We start from the raw sequence: 20,613 nt of genomic DNA on the forward strand, positions 1-20,613 counted from the left end.
ACACACACACACACACACACACACACACACACACACACACACACACCTGCCCCTGGCCTCACCAACACCCAGGGAGCTCTTTTCTAGTCGACGGGGAAAGTCTGAGCTCCTGCTCCCCGGCACTCCAGGGCTCCGTCGTGGGTCTCCAAGCACACCAGCCCTCATTCCCTCCGACCTGGGCCAGGCAGGGCAAATGCTCTACAGGGCAGGGGACTCCACCAAGCAAAGCAAGTCAAGTCAGAACCTGCCTGGGTCTTGAGGTAGAGGAGAAGCTGCCCAGTTTCTGGGCCCCTCTCCTGGAGTTCAGGCTCCAGGGGGGCCTCACCCAGGTTCCTCCTGGGCCCCATCGCCCCTCCCAAGAAACAGCTCCCAGAGCACTTGGGGCCAGTGTCCGGCACCTGCCTGAGTCGAGAGAAGCAACCCAGGCCCCTGCCTCCCCTCCTCGGGCTGCTCTCAGGCTCCCTGGGCCCTCCCTGGCTTCTCCCGGACCCCATCACCTCTCCCAGACACAGCGCCCAGCGAGGCCTGTGTCCAGGGTCTGGCTACTCCCCAACCTCCACCAAACACATCTGCCCTTTTTCTGTTGGGGAAAATCGGAGCAGCTGAGAGCAAAGCTTCTGAACACTCTGCCCGGTGGCCCAGCCCTGGGAGAGGAACCCGGTCAGCTGCTGGGCTGGGGAGGGGGTCTTTCCACCCCATCCACTCATCTGAAGGCCTCTCCAACCCCCAAGCCCACCGGAACGCCCCATTCCCGTACTGGCCTTTTGGGAAAGTTAACAATTGACGAAACCTTCCTGCTCAGTCTCTGCAGGCCCCCCTCCTCAGGCCCCCTTCACTGCCCCTTGTCCGGGCCTCCCAAGCCTGCAGGGCCCCTCCGGCAGCCCCAGACCTCCCAGGACGGGCCTGGGGTGCTCACCTACCTTCTTGGTCCACCTCCTCTCCTGCGGGGCTCTGGGACCTGGGCTCTGGCACTGCCAAGTAGCTACGAGCTCAGCCAGCCAGGACTCCTCCCCGCTGCACTCCCAGAATCTGTCCCACTCCCTCCCGGCCCTGCCTGGCGCAGCTGGCTCAGTGGGGAGGTAAGGTCTGAGCTCCCTCTTGACTTGGCCCTGGGGTTGGGCCCATGTTAAAGGGATACACACCTTTTTTAACACCCTTCTGCCCCCACCCCAGAGGGAGTGGTGCAAGCTGGCGCTCCCCCAACCCCACCCTCCTAACCCTGCAGGGCCTGAACAGAATTTACAACTTTGAGAAAGGAAGGGAAAGACTGTCACCTGCCCTTCTCACCTGGGTCACTGGGAGCCCCGTTTCAGGGACCCCTAACAGACAAGTTCAGTTAGTATTCCAGGCCAGCCTGGCTGGCCGCTTAAATCTCCTTGCTGTTGGGATTTCCGTGGGCTACAGTTAAAAGGGCCCAGAGCGTGGTTCCTTGCCTTCCACCTCCAGTGCACCCGTCCCTAGGACCTCTGTGTGCAGCAGAGGATTCCTCTGGAAACACCCCTCCACCCCTTCTCCAAGATACCCAAGGAAATTGGCCAGTTTGATGTCCCAGAGGCAACAGCTGACGCCAGAAGTGACCCATCACCCCCACTCCAGTGACTTCTGCTCACTGGCCTCTCACTCTGTGTCAGGCTCTCTGCTAAGTACTTTACATCTTGTGTCCCATCTTCATTTTACAGATGAGGAAACTGATACTCTGAGAATACGCCCCAAGTTCCAAAGATAGTACGTGGCAGAGCTGGGATTCAAACCCAGGTTGGTCAGCCTGTTTCTCGGCCTCACATTTCCCCTGCTACCAGTCAGCCAGGCTCACCTGGGTTCATATTCTTCTCCCCACATGTGCACACACGCCCTCCTCTCCCGTCAGAGGGCCAGGTCACTGGCAAAGTACAGCCTGTCCCTCAGAGAGAACCAGGTCTCCCACCTTTTAGGCCTTTTGCCATCCTCAACCCAAATCCACGGGGGAAAGTGAGGCCCCTATTTGCCTCCACTGCCGACCACTGCAGTCCCACAGGTACCGTGCCACCCAATGACTCTGCCATTCACCCCAACACCTCCTCACCCACGGACACTTGGGGTGGGGATGAAGTTCAGTCAAGACAACGTCTTTCATTTTTTCCATCTTCTTTATTAATCAAATGATACAAAACAACCATCATTCTGTAAATGCCCAAGCACCCAGCTGGTCCTCTCACTCCCAAAACTCACCCTCCTCAGCCTCTCCCCCAACCTGCTCTGTCTCTTCCCCTGCCCTAAGCCAGGGAGACAGGGTCCTGAGAGGAGGCTGGGGCAGAGCTGGGGGCAGGGAGGGACAGCACTGGACAGACGGTTGGGGTTGGGGAAGAGATTAGGAGGGGTAGGTTCGTAGAGGCCCTTTTTAGTACCGAATATCCATTCCTCCTTCCACCCCCTTCAAATCAGTTCCCATAGCTCAGCTCCTCTCTGCCCTTCTACCACTACTAAATGACTTGGCCCTTACAGCATCCTCAACCCTCCAGCAGCCCTCCAATACATCCCTGGCCCCAGCCACCCCCTGAGCCTCCCCCAGGTGGGGACCCCTGGACCCATTAGCCCCACAGAGCTCCCAGGGATGAAGTACACAGAGGTCCCAGGAAGGGCCATAATGAACCTGAACGTTGGAGAGGTGAGACAGGTGGGGCTGGGGAATAGTGCGGGGGTGGTGGAGAGAGGAGTTTTATTTCCAGGCCCCCCAGGCTCTGGAGGCCCCCTTTCCCCAATATCCCCCCGCCGCCGAATTCCAGGGGAAGGTTTTCAACTCCCCCGGACAGGGCTCTCCAGCTTCACACTCTTGGCTGCTTCTCCAATCAGCTCCCAGAAAGTCCCGAACTCCAGTTTAGAGTCTTTACAGCTGCCCAAGTTGGCAATTTTCTCTTCCAGCCCACAGTTGTTCTGAAAGGAGGGAAGACACCACAGCTCAGCCAGGCAGCACTTTCCAATCTTCCCACTCCGCCCTACCCAGGGGCAGAAAGCAGGTCCTGAGCCTACCTGGCGCTGACAAGGGGAAGGGCTGGGGTTTGCCAGTGCCAGGGGCCTTGGCAGTGTGGGTGGGGTCTTGGAGTACTTGCTTGGGAAGTCAGGGTACTGTCTGGGGCGGGGTCCACTCCCTCAGTACCGGCATGAGGTGGGGCAGCTGCTGGGTGACCAGGTCCCGTAGCTCGGAGGGGGTCAGCGTCTCCTTCCCACCCTCCACCGAATACTGGTGGAAGTTCTTGATCAGGGTCTCGATGGCCCTCTCCACGTCACTGAATTCCTGGGCACCCTGAGGGCAAGGGACATGGCCCATGTTGCAGAGGTCCCACCCATCCTATGACACCCTGTTTCCCCAGGAGCCCGGCAGAGCCAACAGGGCAGAAGACAGCTGGCAGGAACGTGGGCCCTCGCCCGCTCCAAAGCCCAGCATCCAGCCCCTTTGCCCCCACTGTCCTCTGCCCTGAGCCATGTGTTGGGCAAGGCTTCCTCCCCACCTCCCCCCAGCCTCCAGGCAGGGCAGGTCCCAGCATGAGACCCAGGCATCCTCTTCCAGGGAGGGCTCATCTACATCACCCTATGTAGGCACCAGAGAGGGTTCAGGTCTCACAGGCAGCGTCTGGAGTGCAGAGCAAGGCCAAGGTGAGGGGGCAGAAGTCAGTGAGGGACACAGACGCTCAGGGTGAAGGAGGGGAGAGTGGGAACAGAAAGGCCAGGAATGAATGGGCCCACCTGCACGTTGGCTGACCCACACTGTCCCATGGTGCTTGGTCCTTTGGTGAGAGTGTTGTCGTCCTACAGCCGGCCCCAGAGGAGCTGATGTCTCATGATCTGCTCAGAGGAGGGGGGAGGCTGAGCTAAGGACAGAACTCAGCATTTCTTTCTCAACTATCCCCTTTGGCTGCACCCCAGATATTCTGTGCCTCACCCAGGGGGTCAGAGCCAACTCCACACAAGCCCCGTCCCTGCCCAGGCTCCCGGAGCTAAGGTCACAGCCCCCAAGCCAACCTATTTAGAGGGAATCCCTTGAGCCTCACCTTAGCCTCCTTCCTCCCATCCCTTCCAACCCCCCACCCCTGTTCCATACACACACACACACATACACACCAGCCTCCAGGGCCTGGTCCCCCAGACCCTCCCCTGGCAGACTAGGGTAGGATAGGTTAAGCATGCCCTCTGGACCAGGGACAGCCCATTTTGGGTGAAAAGCCCTGGGACTCCTTACCTGCTGGCAGCCGCTGAGACAGGACTGGAAGAGCCAGTGCACCTGAGCTCAGCTCTTATACCTGGGGGAAGGGAGGGGTGGCAGGGGGCTGGGCCTCAACCCGAAGCCAGCCCTGCTCCTGCAGCTGCCTGGGCTGTGAGCCAGCCCAGCAGGGGCCCCACCTCCATTGGCCGCAGCTCCGAGAGCCCGCCCCGCACCCGGGCCACGAGGAGGGAACCATGGAGAGCTGGGTCTGGGATGCCCCTGGCCCCAGACCAGCAGGCAGAGTCCAGGGAAGATAGGGAGGGGAAGCTGGGGGTGGGGGGTGGGGCGGGGGTGGGGGAGGACTTGGAAACGCTGTGGCGTGGAGCCTGGGAGGAAAGGCCTGGAGGAAATGTAGGACAGGAAAGGGTTCTGAGGGGCCTCTGAGTCAGTCACCAGGAAAGAAGGAGAAGCAGAGGCTGGTCAAGGCGGGTTCTGTGGCCTTGAAGGAATGAGGGACACGTGGGTTGAAGTACTTTAATGTGTCACACACACACATTCCTCCCCTCAAGACCAATTTAGATAGTGACACTCAAGCCTGCCCAGCCTTGCCGAGTCCTAATGGCAGAAATTTGGGTCTGGAGGAAGGAGCCAGAGAAGGGTAGCCTGGTGAAGGGGGCAGACTGAGTGTTGTCCTGATGTCCTTTCAGCTCCCCGCAGCCAGCATGCACGTATGGGAGGCCCCGATGGGTTATCTGTCAGCTAACAACCTCTCCAAACTGGTTGGGCTACCTGCTCCTCCCTCCCTCAGAATCCCATGCCTTCCCTAACCCAGAGACTCCACAGCAAACCGCCCTCCCCGCCCCACCCAATCCAGCACCTGGGATAACATCCCAGGGATCCTGGACTGTAGGTCTGGGGGGAACTCAGCCCAACCCTAGTGGCCTTCCCCACCTGAGGGAAGTGAAAGGGAGAAGGCAGGGGAGTCTGTGTGGGTCAGGAAAGAAGGGGGCAGTGCTGAGAGCCAGAGTTCCTGGACTCCTTTCCTAAACTCTGAGATCAAAGCATACCTCCCAGTGCCCCTCCGCGGGTCTCCTTCTAGGCCTCCTATGTACTTTTGGCCTCCACTGGGGTGTCTGTAAGTGTCTCAATCTGGGGACCCCTCTGAGGCTATCTCGATTTCAGGGTTTCTCCAAGACGGAGGTCTCTAATGTCTCAGTCTGGGGGTCCCTCTGGAATGTCTCAGTCTCTCACTGTGAGGGAGCCCCTCTGGAATGTCTCAAATGGACCCTCAGAGTCCCAGCCTGGCAGTCCCTCTGAGGTCTCTCAGTCCAGGGGCCCTTAGATGGAAGGTCTCAATCTAGAACCCTTTCATGGTGTGTGATGGGGAGATTGTCTCAGCCTAAATGTTCCTCTGGACTCATAGCTGCCTCAAATGATGGACACCTGACAGTAAGGCAGTGACAGTCCTTGGAAGGCAGTGCCTGCTGGGCTGCCCCACCCCTGCTCCCTCTGGTGGCAGACAGTTCAAACCACATGCCCCTCTAGCCAAGAAGGATGGGGAGAGCAGCACTTGGGGGCCCTAAAGTTCTGCTTCCTGCAGCACGACCGCCACCCTCACCCCAGTCCTCGAACCAGAACCCTGTGTTCATCCTTCTGCTTCACCCCTGCCATGGTAGGAGGGAGGAGAGGAGGGTCCAGGGTTCCCAAGCACCCGTCCAGAGAGGATCCTGATTCATTACAGAGGCTCTGGAATTTCAACCCAGTTCTACCTATTCTTGTCTTTGTGACTTAACCTCTCTAAAATCTGTTTCCTCATCTTTAATACAAGACTTAAAAACAGTACCTACCTCAACAGGCTGTGAGCATTAACTAAAATAATACAAGAAAATGTTCAGCCCTGTTCCTGGCACAGAGCAAGCCCTCAACACCTGTTCACTGCTATCATTACCATCCAATGACACAAACCCCAGGAATAAGAAAGTGGGAACCAAGACCAAGCCCCTGAGACCTGGTGGGATATAAGTCACCTCACCTGCCCCAGAGATCTGTCTCTACCTTTCAGATATTCATTCATCAACCATGTATTTATTGAGCACCTGTCCTGTACAAGATCTGATGCTGCAGAGTATCTGAAGATGAATAACATTCCTGGTCCTCAAGGAGCTCGTAATTTTTGGACCCAACCTCAGGTGGGGACAGAGCTTTCCCACCCCCTAGTCTCAAGAGAAGAAATCATCAGGGTGGGTGTGAGTAAGAAACATCTTTGTTTCAAGGAGAAAGCTTTATTTGTGGGGAGTGGGGTACTGCCCAGCCCTGCCATGCCCACCCCCATCCCGGCCAGCCGGCTTTACTTCTTTCGGATCTGCAGGGCCTTCTCCTTCCTGATCTCCTTGGCCAGCTCCCCAATCAGTCTCCAGTACTCGTTGAACTTGAGCTCTGAGTCCTGATTCACATCCAAGCTCTTCATCTTCTCCTCTAAGGAGCCCACATCCTGAGGAGACACCACAGGGAAGAGTGGGGTTAGAAACGAGGGTTCTGACACAGGGAGGGAAGAATCGCCAGTCGCCACTCCCTTCCCTCAGAGAGCACTAGGATCTGCCCCAAACCTTCAGGACGAAGCTGCAGCCCCAACACAGCACCGCCCTGGTGCCCAACTCCAGGGGGAAGCAGAGGAGGGAAGTGGGGAGCCTGGTTATAGGGTTTGCTGTGGTCTAAATATACACACCATGGCGGATCATGTACCATAAGCATGATGTCACTGAACGCAGAGAGGGGAAGAGCTGCACACAACGGGCCTTCAACGGCAGGTATGGGTGGGCTCCAGCATGCCGCTGTGCCAGCCCTGGGATAAGCCCAAAGACACTCGGGGAGCCCTTGTAGGCATTGACTCACTCTGACCACCCACAGAGTCTTCTCAGGCCACACTCCTCCTTTACAGAAAGCTGGAGAAGTTCACAGCACTTGGCTGTCCATTTGCATAATCCTAGTGTCTTCTCATTCTTCCAGTTGGGTCACTAGCCTGGTAGATCAGAGGAATGGCGAGGACACAAGGTATGTGGTTTCCCAGGGGGCCCTTGGCAAAGTCTCTCCCAGCAGACCTGTGAAATCTAAGGATATTCTAAGTTGGACCATCGTGATCAAAGGATTGGTTGCCAGGTAAGTAACCACAACCAGGAAGTTGACTGTAGAACAACGGATCCATGTCAAACCAGACAAGGGTGCCTCAGGAGGAGCTCATGCTAAACATTTGAATCAACATTTGGAGGAAGGCAGAGAAGGCTTGCCAAACCTATAGATGGCACAAAGCTAATTTATAGAAGAGCTAAACAAGACGTTTTTTAAAGCTACAATCATGCTTATTTATAAAATACTATAAGCATTGCCAGTGGAAGGCAACGATGCCCAGTGTAACACACAGATGGAGGGGGAAAACATACAATTAGTCAAGAGAAAGAAATAAAAGGTAAAATTGTTGGGAAAGAAGATGCAAATTCACCTCTTATATTAGCAATTATATAATTGTATACCTAGAAAAAAACGAAAGAGTGATAAAGGTTAACATTTCAACCAGTGTAAGCACTTAATAGTGCTGACCGTTCTGAGCATATGCTGAACACCCTACATGCTTTACATCATTTAATCTTCATAATCTGCTAGGATGAAAGTCTCCTGAGCACAGGGACCTTGTCCGTCTTGTTCACCACCATAATGCCAGTGCCTGGGAGAATGTCTGGCACATAGCGGAGGCTTGTTCACCACTATAACCCAAAGCCTAGGACAGTGTCAGCACAGAACGTAGTAGGCACTCAATAAATACTGACTGAATAAATGCAAGACCAATCCAACAAGAACAGTATTACTATGAGTCCATTTCACAGATGAGAAATGAAGGCTCAGAAAGATTAAATAACTAACCCGGGATGACAAGCTAGACCCTGCATTTGAACCTAGATTGTCTGACTCAGAGCTTATGCTCTTACCCACTAATCTGTATTTCTTCCCCCAAAAAACTATTAGAAATGATAAAGTATCAGGTGACAATATTAATACACAAAAACAAATACCAGTTTGAAAATATAATATGAAAGATCCCACTTAAAATAGTAAAAAATAAAATAAAGCACTCAGGAAAAAATGTAGGACTCTATTAAGCTTTTGTGAAGAAAACTGAACTGAAGGATGTGAAAGAAAACAAGAATAAATAGAAAAACATACTTTTTTTTTACAGAGAAAGATTCAATAGTGTAAAGATGTCAATTTTCCCTAAAATAACATTTTTATATAATCCCAATTAAAATATTTACAGGATTCTTTTTAATATGATTAAATGTTACTAAAATTCTTCTTGAAAAATCAACATGTGGGATCTACTGGTAAAATTCTGAAAAAAAACAATAATGAGGGAGAACCAACCCTACAGGTTATCAAAGCATATTTTAAAACCACAGTAATTAAATGAGAATGTTTCTAAATAATAAACAGATCAATGAAACAGAATAAAGAGCCCCAAAATATACATGGGAATTGAATAAATAATAAGTGGGGTATTTAACATCAATAAGAAAATTTTAATAATAAAATAAAGTCTGGGAGTTTTTTTAATAAGTTAAACTGAGGAAGACCTTTCTAAACATGGCATAAAACACAGAAGCCATTCAGGAAAAGTTTGACAGATTTGACTACATAAAATTTTTTATATTCTGTATGGCAAAAAAGACCAAAAACAAACTCAAAGGACGAAAAGGCAAATTAGGGGGAAATGTTTGCAATGCACATAATAGACAAAGGTTATTTTCTTTATTTATAAAGAGCTATAATAAATCAATATGAAAAGAAAAACACTTTGATAAAAGAAACAGGCAGTTCACAGAAAAGGCAATATATATGCCTATCAAAATATTTTTTAAAGTTCTATTTCACTCAGAATTAAAGAAGTGTAAATCAGAAAAAGACACCATTTCCACATATTAGATTGGCAAAATTTAAAAGCTCAGTAAGGGTTTCCCTGGTGGTGCAGTGGTTAAGAATCCGCCTGCCAATGCAGGGGGCGCGGGTTCGAGCCCCGGTCAGGGAAGATCCCACATGCCACGTGTGCCACAACTACTGAGCCTGCGCTCTAGAGCCCGCGAGCCACAACTACCGAGCCCACAGGCCACAACTACTGATGCCCGCGCGCCTAGAGCCCGTGCTCCAAGAGAAGCCACTGCAATGAGAAGCCCGCGCACCGCAACAAAGAGTAGCCCCTGCTCGCTGCAACTAGAGAAAGCCTGCGCCCAGCAAGAAGAACCAATGCAGCCAAAAATAAAATAAATAAATAAATTTATAAAAACAAAAAAATTAAATTAAAAAATAAACTCTCAGTTAGACCCATTTGGGGCAAGGATGTGGGAAACAGGCAGTCGCATGCATTGCTGTTGGCCATGAAAACAAGTGCAAACTTGTTGGGAGGCAAACTAATAATATCCATAAAAATTAAGAACAAACCTTTTGACCTAATATTTATACTGCCAGACATTTACTCTATAAACATTTTCCCTTTAGTATGTAAAGATATATCAATATAAACAACGTTTGCAAAAGGGAAAAGTGAACACAAGGGAAATGTTCATCAATAGAGGATTGACTACATAAATTTGTGTTAAGCTACATATTAGAATACAGTACATCATTTTTTAAACTGGGAAAACAGCCTATATGCATTGTTACATTTTTAAAAAGCTATTTGTAGAACCGTAGGTAAGATGCATTTATTCATTCACTCACTCAACAATTTTTACTTCTTTTAAACTTTTTTACTATCTCACTTATTCCCTCAGTATTTTTTTTTTTTTTTTTTTTTTGCCGTACGTGGACCTCTCACTGTTGTGGCCTCTCCCGTTGTGGAGCACAGGCTCCGGACGCGCAGGCTCAGCGGCCATGGCTCACAGGCCCAGCCACTCCGCGGCATGTGGGATCTTCCCGGACCGGGGCACGAACCCATGTCCCCTGCACTGGCAGGCGGACTCTCAACCACTGCGCGACCAGGGAAGCCCTCTCTCAGTATTTTATTGAGCACCTAACTAGGAGTCAGACACTAAGTGCTGGGGATAAAACAGTGAGCAGATTCCTTTCCTTTATAGAACAAGAATGTTTCCTACATGGAAAGGAAGAAAATTATGTTACTTCTTGGTAACGTAAAATTGTATAATGGAAGTTAAGTTGTGAAGGAAGTGTTCTGAAAGAAAATAGCCCAAGGTAAAGGAACAGAACACAAGGAGGTGATCTCTGTACTCAGTGGTGAAGGAAGGTCATGCTGAGGATTTGCCATCTGAGCAGAAATCTGTCAAACGAGGAATAAGCCTAGCAGATACCTGGGGTATGAGCATTCTGAACCAGGAGAGGAAAAGTAGAGACAGCATAAAGTGGAGAGTATAAATAACTCTCACTGCTTTTGAGGAGTTTTACTACAAAGGGGAACAGAGATGTAAGGCATAGCTGGAGGGAATTATAGGGTCAAGGGAGGTTTTCTTTTAAGACGGGAGATAGTACAGCATATTTGTAAACTGATCAGAACAACCTAGTAGAGACAGAAATTTTGATGATGCAAGAGAGAAGAGGAAGAATTGAGGGCTTCCCTGGTGGCTCAGTGGTTAAGAATCCGCCTGACAATGCAGGGGACACGGGTTTGAGCCCTGGGCTGGGAAGACTCCACATGCCGCGGAGCAACTAAGCCCGTGCGCCACAACTACTGAGCCTGCGCTCTAGAGCCGCGAGCCACAACTGCTGAGCCTGCATGCCACAACTACTGAAGCCCACGCGCCTAGAGCCCGTGCTCCACAACACGGAGAAGCCACCGCAATGAGATGCCTGCACACCGCCACGAGGAGTAGCCCCTGCTCTGCGCAACTAGAGAAAGCCCAATGCAGCCAAAATAAATTTAATTAATTAATTAATTTTAAGAAAAAAAGGAGGAAGAATTGAAAGAGTAACGTCTTTAAGTAGGTGAGAAGGGATGGGATTTAGTGCAGCAGTGGAGGGGCTGGCCTTAGCAGCAGAGACAGATCATTCGTGTTAACAGGAAGGAAGGCAGGAAATGTGCTGATCGGTTGGTAGTTTTGGGGAGGAAGCACACAGAAGTTTCCCGATGGCTTTTATTTTTCTCAGTGAGAGGGAGACTATGAAAAGAGGTACTGGAGTTTAAGGAGAAAGGAAAAGTTGTGAAATAATCCGGTAAATGAATTAATAGGGAAATGTAGAAGAATTTCCAGGTATTGCTAAGGGTCCTATTGGGGGCTGTGGTTATAGATTTCAAGTGAGACAAATCAACAACATGGCAGTGCATTTTTCTCTAGCCAGATTCAGCTGTACAAGCGCAGACACAGAACGGTGGGTTTCACCAACAAGCTAATGAAGCTGAAATGTTGGATTTAACCTGGGTTGGGATTTCGCCAAATAACTAGGACAGAGAGAAGGAGAATCAAGGGAGTTGAGCAAGTGATTACAGTGGTGAGCCTTAGAACCCAGCTGAGTAAGAAGGGAAATGAGGTCTCGAGGGACAGTGATGGAAGATGAAAAAGTGATAGGGTCAAGAGACTGAAGTTCCCAGTGGAGTCAGGAAGTCATGGAGTGGAGGAACTAGATAGAGGAATAGAACTGGAATGACAGGAGGCGGCAGACGGAGAAAGAGAGGCCTGAAATTGAGATTTTGGAGATGGCGCATTGGTAATGACGAGACCTAAAGAATGGACAGGGCAGCAGAGTGGAGGGGCAGGGATGCTGAGGTGCAGGAAGACAGAACCTTTGAAAGTAAGGAGTTGAAGAAATTGAAAGGCCCAGGGACTTCCATGGTGGTCCAGTGGTTACGATGCCGTGCTCCCAATGCAGTGGGCGTGGGTTCAATCCCTTGTCTGGGAACTAAGATTCCACACGCCGCGCAGCGCGGCCAAAAAAAAAAGAAACTGAAAGGCCCAGGTGTTGAATAAGTTGCCTGTGTGGATACTGAAGGTAATGACAGTGGCAGTGATGAGAAGAAAAACAGTAAAAGCCAGAAGCTGAAGCGCTAGAAGGTGTGCGATTAGAAGGGTGGCACGTGGTACATACGAGCTTCCAAGGAGTCGGGTGTCTTAGGAAGGAGAAGAGGGAATTCCCTGGCAGTCCAGTGGTTAGGACTGTGCGCTCTCACTGCTGAGGGCCTGGGTTTTAACCCCTGGTCGGGGAACTAAAATCTCACAAGCTGCACGGGTGCAGCCAAAAAAAAAAGAAGAAGAAGAAACGAAGATCTGGAAGTTGCAATGAAAAGCAAAGGGGTCACTATCTGCATTTCCAGGCCCAGAGGGAGTCGGATTTGGAAGAAAAACCAGTCATTATTTGACAAGGCTACAGGGAATGCTGTACTTTCAGGGCAGAGCCTGAAGTGTCCTGTGAGAAGAGGAAGGGAAAAGTCTAAGGATGTAGGAGATATTGCAAATGATAGACTATGAATTTCAGAGACTAGTTTGTGTCGTTTTTTTTTTTTAATCCATGTTCACACACTTTTATGTGCCTTTGAATTTTTAGAAAGGATGTAAAAGAAACTGTTAACAGCCTGGGATGATGTGCCAACCCAGAGCGGATGAAATGTAAATCCCTCCTCCATCCTGTGAACAGGAGAGAAAGAATAATCCTGTCAGTTGCATTATTGAGGGGATTCCCAGAGCGGGTGGGGAATAATCACAGACCACTTACAGGAACCTCCTATACTGAGATTCTATGACTCCATTAATTTGGCTGTGTTTTGATTTTTGACAAACCCTTTCCCATAGCTGGTTTCGGTTTCTGTATACGTGAAGTGAGGAATTTGGACCGTGTTTTCTCTTGGCCTCCTTCTAGCTCTGATGGCCTATGAATCTCCTGGAAGCCAGCTCTGGGTCCAGTCCTGTGCTGGGGAAATGAGACCAGAGAGGCACAGAGAGACACCACGAGAACCCAACAGCATCCTCTGATGGGAGCACAAAGCCCAATACAACACTCGCATTCACACAGACATAATATTACCTAACTATACACACACCAGGCAAGAACGCCCAGAGCCATTTACATGTGCAGTCATCACACCCTCCTCCACAGTACACCTGTGGTCACCTTATCATGCTCAGTAATATCTCCTTATATACACAGGGTCCCACAGCCACTGGCTCCCAAAACCTCACACCCAGAGACCCCCACCTACCTTGAGCAGGTGAGGCAACTGCTGAGTGACCAGTTCCTTAAACTCATTGATGCTGAGGCTGCCCTTCCGGCCCTCCTGCCCTGCAAAGGTGAAGAAGGTGGTGACCACAGTCTCAATGGCCGCCTCCAGCTCAGTCAGTGGTTCGGCTGCCATTAGGACCCTGGGGCTGGAGCTGATGTCCTCACAGGGCTGACCTGCAGGAGGGGGAAGAAGAGAGCGTCAGGACAGGCCAGAGCGCCCCTGCCCTGGCGCTGCCGCTGCCGCCTCAAGCCTCTGCCTGGAGGAGGCCTCAAGGGGAAGTAGGGAAGGGACAGGGTCGCAGGGATGGAGCTTGGGGCAGGGGACCAGGCAATGGTACCTCAGTGTAGGTGGGGGAAGAAATGTTCACTTCCAGAAACCCCTTCCTCTCTAGGTCTCACAGTCTGGGGGTCCTTTTGAAGTGTCCGTGTCTCAGGGACCCGTGTGTGGTGGTCCCTCAGTCTGGAGACCCCTCTGTCTGGGAGCAGGCTTTCAGTCTGGGGTCCTTCTTTGGAGTCCTCTCAGTCTGGTGGCCCCTCTGTGGGGTTCAGTCCCAAGGGTCCTTTCTTGGAGCTTAACCGGCCTCAAAGGGTCATGGGGTTGTTTGTCTCCAAAGCTTGTTTGTGCAAGGACCTGGGTCTCCACCCGCCTGCATTGCACCCGCCCCGCCACACACACACACACACACACACACACACACACACTGGCTGCTCTTCCCAGCAGAGAGGCCGGGGTCTGGCAAATGCCCAGCTGTGGTCAGGGCTGGCTTGGTCTGGGCAGACCCCGCCTCTCTGTCGTCCCGCTCGCCCCTCCCCTCGGGGGCAGCTGGGCAGAGTGCGGAGCCCAGGACCCCATAGCCCTCCCCGCCCCCGTCTCCCAGCAACAGGTCCTGGATGGGGCTCCGCTGACTGCCCGCGCCCAGGAGGGATTTGGTACTGGCACTCACTCACAGCGCCCGGAGTGGAGGGGCGTCGGCGGGGGAGGGAGGGGACGGGTACGGCTGGGGCAAGGGGGCATGCCCAATCATCCTCCCTTTTCCCACCCACCCCCTGCCCTCTGCAAGGACTGCTGCTGGATTTCCCAAAGCCATTTCCTGAATCCCAGTCTGAGCCGGCTCCAGCGTAGGAACCTGGGAGGCCAGGGCGGAAAAAGGCTCCCCAGGAACCCTCCAGGGGTAAGGGTTGCGACTCACCGGGGCAAGGAGATGGGATGCAGCGAGGCAGGAGCCCTAGGGCTGAGGTTTATAAGCTTCCCTGGAGGGAGGAAAGAGCCCCTCCCAAGCCCGGAGGTGTCAAGTTTCCGTCGTGCATTCTGAAGAGAGGAGCGCGCCCAGTCACGCCTCCCGCCCGGCCCTCCCCACCCCAAGCAATCAGGCCTGGAACCCTGGCCCCACCCAACGCAGCCCACCGCAGCCTCCACTTGGTGAGGGGGAGGGCCCGCCTGGAGCTGCCTGGCCAGATTCCACTCAGCAGGCATCCTGGGGTCCCATCCCTCCCAACACGGGGAGCCTGCTGCCCCACTACACCCGCCCCGTCTGATCTGGAGTATGTATGTTGGGGCGTGGGGAGGCCACTGTAAATTCAAAGAATCAACTGAGGGAGCTCGGCACTGAGAGGTCCCATCTAAGAAACACCACAAGAGGGCCCCTCAGAATGGGATCCCACCAAGGACCCTGCAGCCCTAGACCCCTACAGAGGATCCAGACTGAGACCCCACAAACAGAGGGGGACACAGGCCGAGCCCCCGATAGAGGAGACCCTGGATTGAAATCCCGCAGTGGGGTCTCCGGCTGAAACCCCTCGGGGAGACTACCAAGACTAAATTATTCACTGAGAAGTTCCCTCGCTGAGCCCCTCAGCCAGGTGCGTGTACCTCTTCCTAGCCTAGCAGCATACCCAGTACTGCGGGAGGCCGGGGGAGCCGAGAAGGCCTCTGAGTGTTCCTTCTTCCCAGGACCTTTCCCACCTCCCTTCCTCCTGGGCCCTGCCTTTTGGGACCCAGCGTCGGGGGAGGCAGGGGAGGCTGGAGAAGAGGACACAGGCCAGCCTGTTCCAGCCCAGGAGACAGAGGGCGCCTCTGTCCACTCCTGGCCCCTTGCCCCACTGGGTGTCTGTCTGTGAAGGGGTGGAGCCAGTGGGGGGTGTCGGCGGGGGAAGGACGACTGAAGACAGGTCTCCCCACACAGCTCCGGTAGCCACATTTGCAGCCTCGTCTGTCTGTCCAGAACCTGCTCCCAGGCTGACAGTGAGTATCCTGCCCCATCTGCCCTGGGTCCCTGCCCTGGCCAGCCTGGTGGAAAGGGGACTTCAGCAGGGCTCCAAAAGTCTGGGGAGGAGCTCGGGATTTGGGGGAGACAGTGTTTGGAAGGTGGTGAGGGGAGGCAAGTGAAGGTCAGAGGGAGATCTTGGAGCTCAGTGAATAAGGAAGCCAGTGGGGAACGCAGCCACTGAGTTTCCAGGAGACCAGGCCCTCCTCCCACAGAGCTCTCACGTGCCCCCGCAAGGCTCCCTCCATCTCCCAGGTGCTGGGGAGGAGACCCAGCTCTCGCCTTGCTTCCAGCGGTGTAAGAATAAGAAAGCAGATGGACCAGCTCCTTCTGCCCACCCACCCCCCGCCAGCCGTGGTCTCTCTGCCACCCCACCCAGCCTTGCCAAGAGCTCAGGTCCCAGGGAAGTTGGGGGGCGGGGGTGGCAGAGCATGAATCATGTGATACCAGGAAGGGGGCACTAGGGTACTATACCCACTCCCACTGTCCCTTCATGTGACCTCCCCTTTCTCCTCCTCCTCTTTCTTGGCCCAGTTTCTCCATTCTTCTTTCCTCTCATTCTTTCCCTTTGTTTTTCTGTCTGCCCCCTCCCTGCCAAGAATGGCCCCTACGCAAAATCCCAGGCTGCTTGAGGTCTCCGGGAAACCTCTATGTGCCTCTCCTGGATGGGGCTGATAACTGAGCCACCAGCACCCCTCCCTCCGCCCCCCACCCACCCCCCAGCTTATCCCCTCCATCAGCCCCGGCTTGGGTTCCATCTCCCCCGTGTCTCTGTGACAACCGCTTCTCACGTCCGGAGTTCAGGTGACATTCACAAGGGCCCCATTGAAGAGCTAGGATGTCATCCGATCAGGGCCCATTGTCCAGCCCCTCAGGTCTGGGGAAGGATGGGGACACCTGATCTGAGACACCTGAGCTGCCCCCTGAGGCTGTGGAGGGGCCAACCGTCCCAAGGCCAAGGGAAAGAGACCCCCTGGCTTGGCAGTCCCCTCTCCTCAACAGACCCCTCCATTTTTCCCCTCCTCTCTCCCAGCCCCTTGGATTCAGAGGACCTCTTGCACTCAGCCTTTATCTCCCCTAACACATACCAGCCCCATTCTCCCTGCTGCCATGTCCCCACATCACCGAAGTTGGGCCTGGGGGTGGGAGTGGCAGGGACAAGATCCCACAAGTGTCCTCTCCCCCTCCCTGGGAGCCCTGGCTCCAAGGAAAAGGCTCAGACATTCCTCTTTCCTTTCCCACCACCACACAGTAGAAGGGCTGAATCTGCAGAGAAGCAAGACGAACCAAACTAGAGGTAACAGAGGGAAGCCAAAGTGACATGTTCAGGAGAGAACAGTGTAGAAGGACCAAGAGAGGCCCCCAGTCTGCTGACAAGAAACTCAGAGGCAGTGAGACGCCCCCGTCCCCATGAACCTTGGGCCACCCACTCAGACTGCCACCCTATCCACCAGGCCGACTAAGGGCACCAGATTGACTCCTTGCTCGGGGTGGGCAGCAGAGTCAAGGCTATAGAGGGGAGCCCAGCCCACCATCCCCAACAGCAGATCTTGGCTGTGCTGGGCAGGCAAGTCCAGGGTAAAAATAGAGCCAGAGGAAGCCAGGCCGGGTCCTGTGACCACCCCTACCTGCCTGCCCCACCCTCCTCAGTGTGCAGGTAGCCAGGAGCAACTGCGAAGTCCACTGCAGGCCTCTAGAGCCAGCCCAGCTCCAGCTGTTCTACCTCCACGCCCAAAGCCCTGATTCCCTCTGGCTGGGGTGTGGACTGAAGGGCACAGAGAATGAGGCTAGACTTAGGTCTGATCAGTTGTGGGGGGGCTTCGATCTCATGGCTCTTTGAGCTGTGGGCCCCTACCCCAACCCCAGCTACCCCAGGCACGGTCCCCAGCTCACTTCCATGGTGGGACGTGGGTAGGTGAGCTACAAGATGGGCTCTGAGCTGGAGACGGCAATGGAGACTCTCATCAATGTGTTCCACGCCCACTCGGGCAAGGAGGGGGACAAGTACAAGCTGAGCAAGAAGGAGCTGAAAGAGCTGCTGCAGACGGAGCTCTCCGGCTTCCTGGACGTGAGCACAGGGTGGGGGTACAGGGTGGAGTGGGCGAGGGGTGGGGGAACAGAGTGGGCCCCTCCCTGCCACCTCCCCATCCCACCCCAGCTCAGCCCAACCATCTCCTTCCTCTCCCAGGCTCCCCTGCTCTTCTGGGTTCAAGTCAAAATGCCCTGATTTACTGTCACCTGCTAAGGGCTAGGCCTTGTGTAGATGCATCAATAACAAAACACACCGTCTAGCAGGGAAGGACTGACACTTGAAAGTAAACCTTGAACACCAGGAAGCACCCGGGGCCTTAACAGAGGTGCCAGAAAGGATTATGGGAGAATATTAACCTGACTGAAGTGGACGGCTTCTCCAAAGAGGTGGCACTCAGGCCCCTGGAAGATCATTAGGGTAAACGTAGACATTTTAGGAGGAGGTATAGTATCTGAACAAGAGCGTGTGAGAAAGCAGATGGAGCGTGCTCGGTAGTTTTGACTGGACTGAAGGATGCAAAAGAGAAGCCAGTAGAAAGTGTACCAGCTTTGAGATTTTATGAGACCTGGGTTCAAATTCTGGTGCTGCCACTTAATAGCTGTGTGACTTTGGGCATGTTCCTTAACCGTCGACTGTCAATTTGTTTCTTCTCTGGAATGGGACTAATGAAAGCTACTTCATACTATTTGTGCTAGAATTAAATGAGACAGTGCTTATAAAGCTCCTAGTGTAGTGCTTCTCACATTGTAGGCACTCAACATATGGTAATTGTTTTTATTATTCTGCCTTGTTAAGGAGCTGATTCTGTAGGCAACAGGAAGCCATAAGTATTTTGTTAGTTTTGAGGACAGCAGCGAGAGTCCCATAATTAGAAGTAGTTCTCTCTCTTGCTCATCTCTGCCTCCTTCTCCCCAATCAACCAGCCCCCATGCCCCTGACTCAGTGCTGTTCATTTCCCTATACGCCTACCTCTCCGTCTCCTCCCTCCACAGGCCCAGAAGGATGCGGATGCTGTGGACAAGGTGATGAAGGAGTTAGATGAGAATGGAGATGGAGAGGTGGACTTCCAGGAGTATGTGGTGCTGGTGGCTGCCCTCACAGTGGCCTGTAACAACTTCTTCTGGGAGAACAGTTGAGCAGACGGCCCCAGTGGGCAGCGCCCTTCGCCTCCACCCTGCCATACCTGCCCCTTCACCCTGCTTCCCCCTCACCCCACTTTTCCCTCCCCACCAACAAGGGCGCAAGAGTAGTGGGCCAGGCCTGCAACTCATCTTTCATTAAAGGCTCCTCTCTCACAAGCCGCCAGCTGCTGTCTGTCTCCTTTGGGGTATGGAAGTGGGTGGGGAAGTGAAGGCTGCTCACTCCCAACTTGCCTTATTTGGGGAGGGATCTTATTTTGAGAGAGGTCAAGGGGCCATTACATCTTCCTACTTAAGGAATGCTCAAGGCCCAGGAACATTGGGGTTCAATGTCCCAGCTGGAAGTGGAGGAGACATCAGCTTCTCAGATATAAAGCCAGAAGAATTTCCCTTCAACCTTCAAAGAATATTTACTGAAGACCTACCATGCGCTAGACATCCTATGGGAACTGGGGACACAGCAGTGAGCAAAACAAACACGACTCTCAACATCACATAGGTAAAGTCCAGTAAGGATGCCAAAACATACACACATACATGCTAGGAAGGAAAATGAAAGGATCTGATGCACGTGATTGGGGTGGGGGGGGTGTTGAAGACGTGTTCATACACTCATTCTTCAAACATGCGAGCCTTTTATTGTGTGTCCAGCCATAATGAAAATCCCGCATAGGTCTACATCAAAATCCACATGGATGGCAGATGGCGAGAGAGGACACAGAAGGGGGAGCGGGGACGCAAAGGTCCCCCCCAAATAACTATTTAACGATGTTCAGGCCAAGTTGGGGAGGGAAGTGAAGAGGAAAATATGGACGGGTGGTGATGAGTGGTGCAGGATCTAGCAGAGGTGTGCTCCCAGCACTGGCCCCCAGGCCTTGGCTGGGGCGTTTGCAGCAATCTGCAACTCTCTGACCGGGGCCAAGGCAAATTATGAGGGGAGAGCCAGTGCAAATTACCTGGGCCCAGTGGTCCACAAGAGAGACTGAGGAGGGACTTCCCTGGTGGCGCAGTGGTTAAGAATCCACCTGCCAATGCAGGGGACATGGGTTCCATCCCTGGTCTGGGAAGATCCCACATGCTGTGGAGCAACTAAGCCTGTGTGCCACAACTATTGAGCCTGCGTGCCACAACTACTGAAGCCCGCGTGCCTAGAGCCCGTGCTCTAAAACGAGAAGCCCACGCACCGCAAGGAAGAGTAGCCTCCATTCGACACAGCTAGAGAAAGCCCACGCACAGCAACAAAGACCCAACGCAGCCAAAAATAAATAATAAATTTAATTAATTTTTTGAGAACAAAGGGGGAGAGAGAGACCAAGGAACATCCGCATAAAGAATTGTAGTCCGTCTGCCTTAGCTTGAGGGGCAGAGGGATGTGCCAGGAAATATGAACATCTTTTTCAGGGGGACCGAATCAGCCCCAGCGACCCAAATTACCAAACTGCAGCCCCCTTAAAACCCGGGAGCAGGGACTTCCCTGGCGGTCCAGTGGCTAAGACTGCACTCTCAATGCAAGGGGACCAGGTTCAATCCCTGGTCAGGGAACTAGATCCCACATGCTGCAACTAAGAGTTCACATGCCACAACTAAAGATCCCGCATGCTGCAACTAAGACCCAATGCTGCCAAATAAATACATATTTTTTAAAAGCTTTAAAAAATAATCCATTTTCCAAAAATAAACAGAGCTATGCCACTTGGCCACGCCCCTTCCTAGGCGGGGGGCTGAGTTTAATACAGACCAGGACTTTGCTAAAGCCCCGCCTTCTCCCTAGGGCTCCGCCCTAATTCCCGCGCA

The 20,613-nt window shown here is 52.9% G+C and overlaps 4 protein-coding genes across 9 annotated transcripts in view; 1 reads left to right on the forward strand and 3 right to left on the reverse strand.

Annotated features, from left to right (window-relative positions):
- S100A16 (S100 calcium binding protein A16) overlaps nucleotides 1-1,076 on the reverse strand; it is a 6,028-nt gene extending 4,952 nt beyond the window's left edge. The window contains exon 1 of one of the 3 annotated variants that reach the window (XM_027095373.1): nucleotides 921-1,052. The gene's annotated coding sequence lies outside the window, so the exon portion shown is untranslated. Of the gene's footprint in view, nucleotides 1-916 lie in introns of all 3 variants that reach the window. The other 2 variants (XM_027095374.1, XM_027095375.1) reach the window with 2 other exon arrangements.
- Nucleotides 1,077-2,107: 1,031 nt separating this feature from the next.
- On the reverse strand, nucleotides 2,108-4,232 carry S100A14 (S100 calcium binding protein A14). Of its 2 annotated transcripts, XM_027095372.1 has the most exons (4): nucleotides 4,214-4,232; nucleotides 3,721-3,819; nucleotides 3,134-3,280; nucleotides 2,108-2,910 (listed from the first exon to the last, which is right to left on the reverse strand). In XM_027095372.1, exons 2-4 carry the CDS (start codon nucleotides 3,748-3,750, stop codon nucleotides 2,773-2,775), a joined length of 315 nt encoding a protein of 104 aa, XP_026951173.1. In that variant the 5' UTR covers nucleotides 3,751-3,819; nucleotides 4,214-4,232; the 3' UTR covers nucleotides 2,108-2,772. The 2 variants fall into 2 exon arrangements, with proteins under 2 accessions (XP_026951173.1, XP_026951172.1); XM_027095371.1 differs by lacking the exon at nucleotides 4,214-4,232 and having other exon boundaries at nucleotides 3,721-4,005.
- Nucleotides 4,233-6,441: 2,209 nt separating this feature from the next.
- S100A13 (S100 calcium binding protein A13) lies at nucleotides 6,442-14,696 on the reverse strand. 2 transcript variants are annotated; one of them, XM_027095133.1, is made up of 3 exons: nucleotides 14,575-14,696; nucleotides 13,365-13,558; nucleotides 6,442-6,668 (listed from the first exon to the last, which is right to left on the reverse strand). In XM_027095133.1, exons 2-3 carry the CDS (start codon nucleotides 13,515-13,517, stop codon nucleotides 6,525-6,527), a joined length of 297 nt encoding a protein of 98 aa, XP_026950934.1. In that variant the 5' UTR covers nucleotides 13,518-13,558; nucleotides 14,575-14,696; the 3' UTR covers nucleotides 6,442-6,524. The 2 variants fall into 2 exon arrangements, with proteins under 2 accessions (XP_026950934.1, XP_026950933.1); XM_027095132.1 differs by lacking the exon at nucleotides 14,575-14,696 and adding an exon at nucleotides 13,723-13,965.
- S100A1 (S100 calcium binding protein A1) lies at nucleotides 14,446-18,980 on the forward strand. 2 transcript variants are annotated; one of them, XM_027095134.1, is made up of 4 exons: nucleotides 14,446-14,556; nucleotides 15,568-15,626; nucleotides 17,564-17,716; nucleotides 18,673-18,980. In XM_027095134.1, the coding sequence occupies exons 3-4, from the start codon at nucleotides 17,576-17,578 to the stop codon at nucleotides 18,814-18,816; spliced, it is 285 nt and encodes a 94-aa protein (XP_026950935.1). In that variant the 5' UTR covers nucleotides 14,446-14,556; nucleotides 15,568-15,626; nucleotides 17,564-17,575; the 3' UTR covers nucleotides 18,817-18,980. The 2 variants fall into 2 exon arrangements, with proteins under 2 accessions (XP_026950935.1, XP_026950936.1); XM_027095135.1 differs by lacking the exon at nucleotides 14,446-14,556 and having other exon boundaries at nucleotides 15,495-15,626.
- Nucleotides 18,981-20,613: the final 1,633 nt, after the last annotated feature.

The sequence above is a fragment of the Aethalodelphis obliquidens genome, unplaced genomic scaffold (assembly GCF_003676395.1).
Source record: "Aethalodelphis obliquidens isolate GAN/ISIS:26980383/991018 unplaced genomic scaffold, ASM367639v1 scaffold90, whole genome shotgun sequence".
In the NCBI taxonomy this organism is placed as follows: Eukaryota; Metazoa; Chordata; class Mammalia; order Artiodactyla; family Delphinidae; genus Aethalodelphis; species Aethalodelphis obliquidens.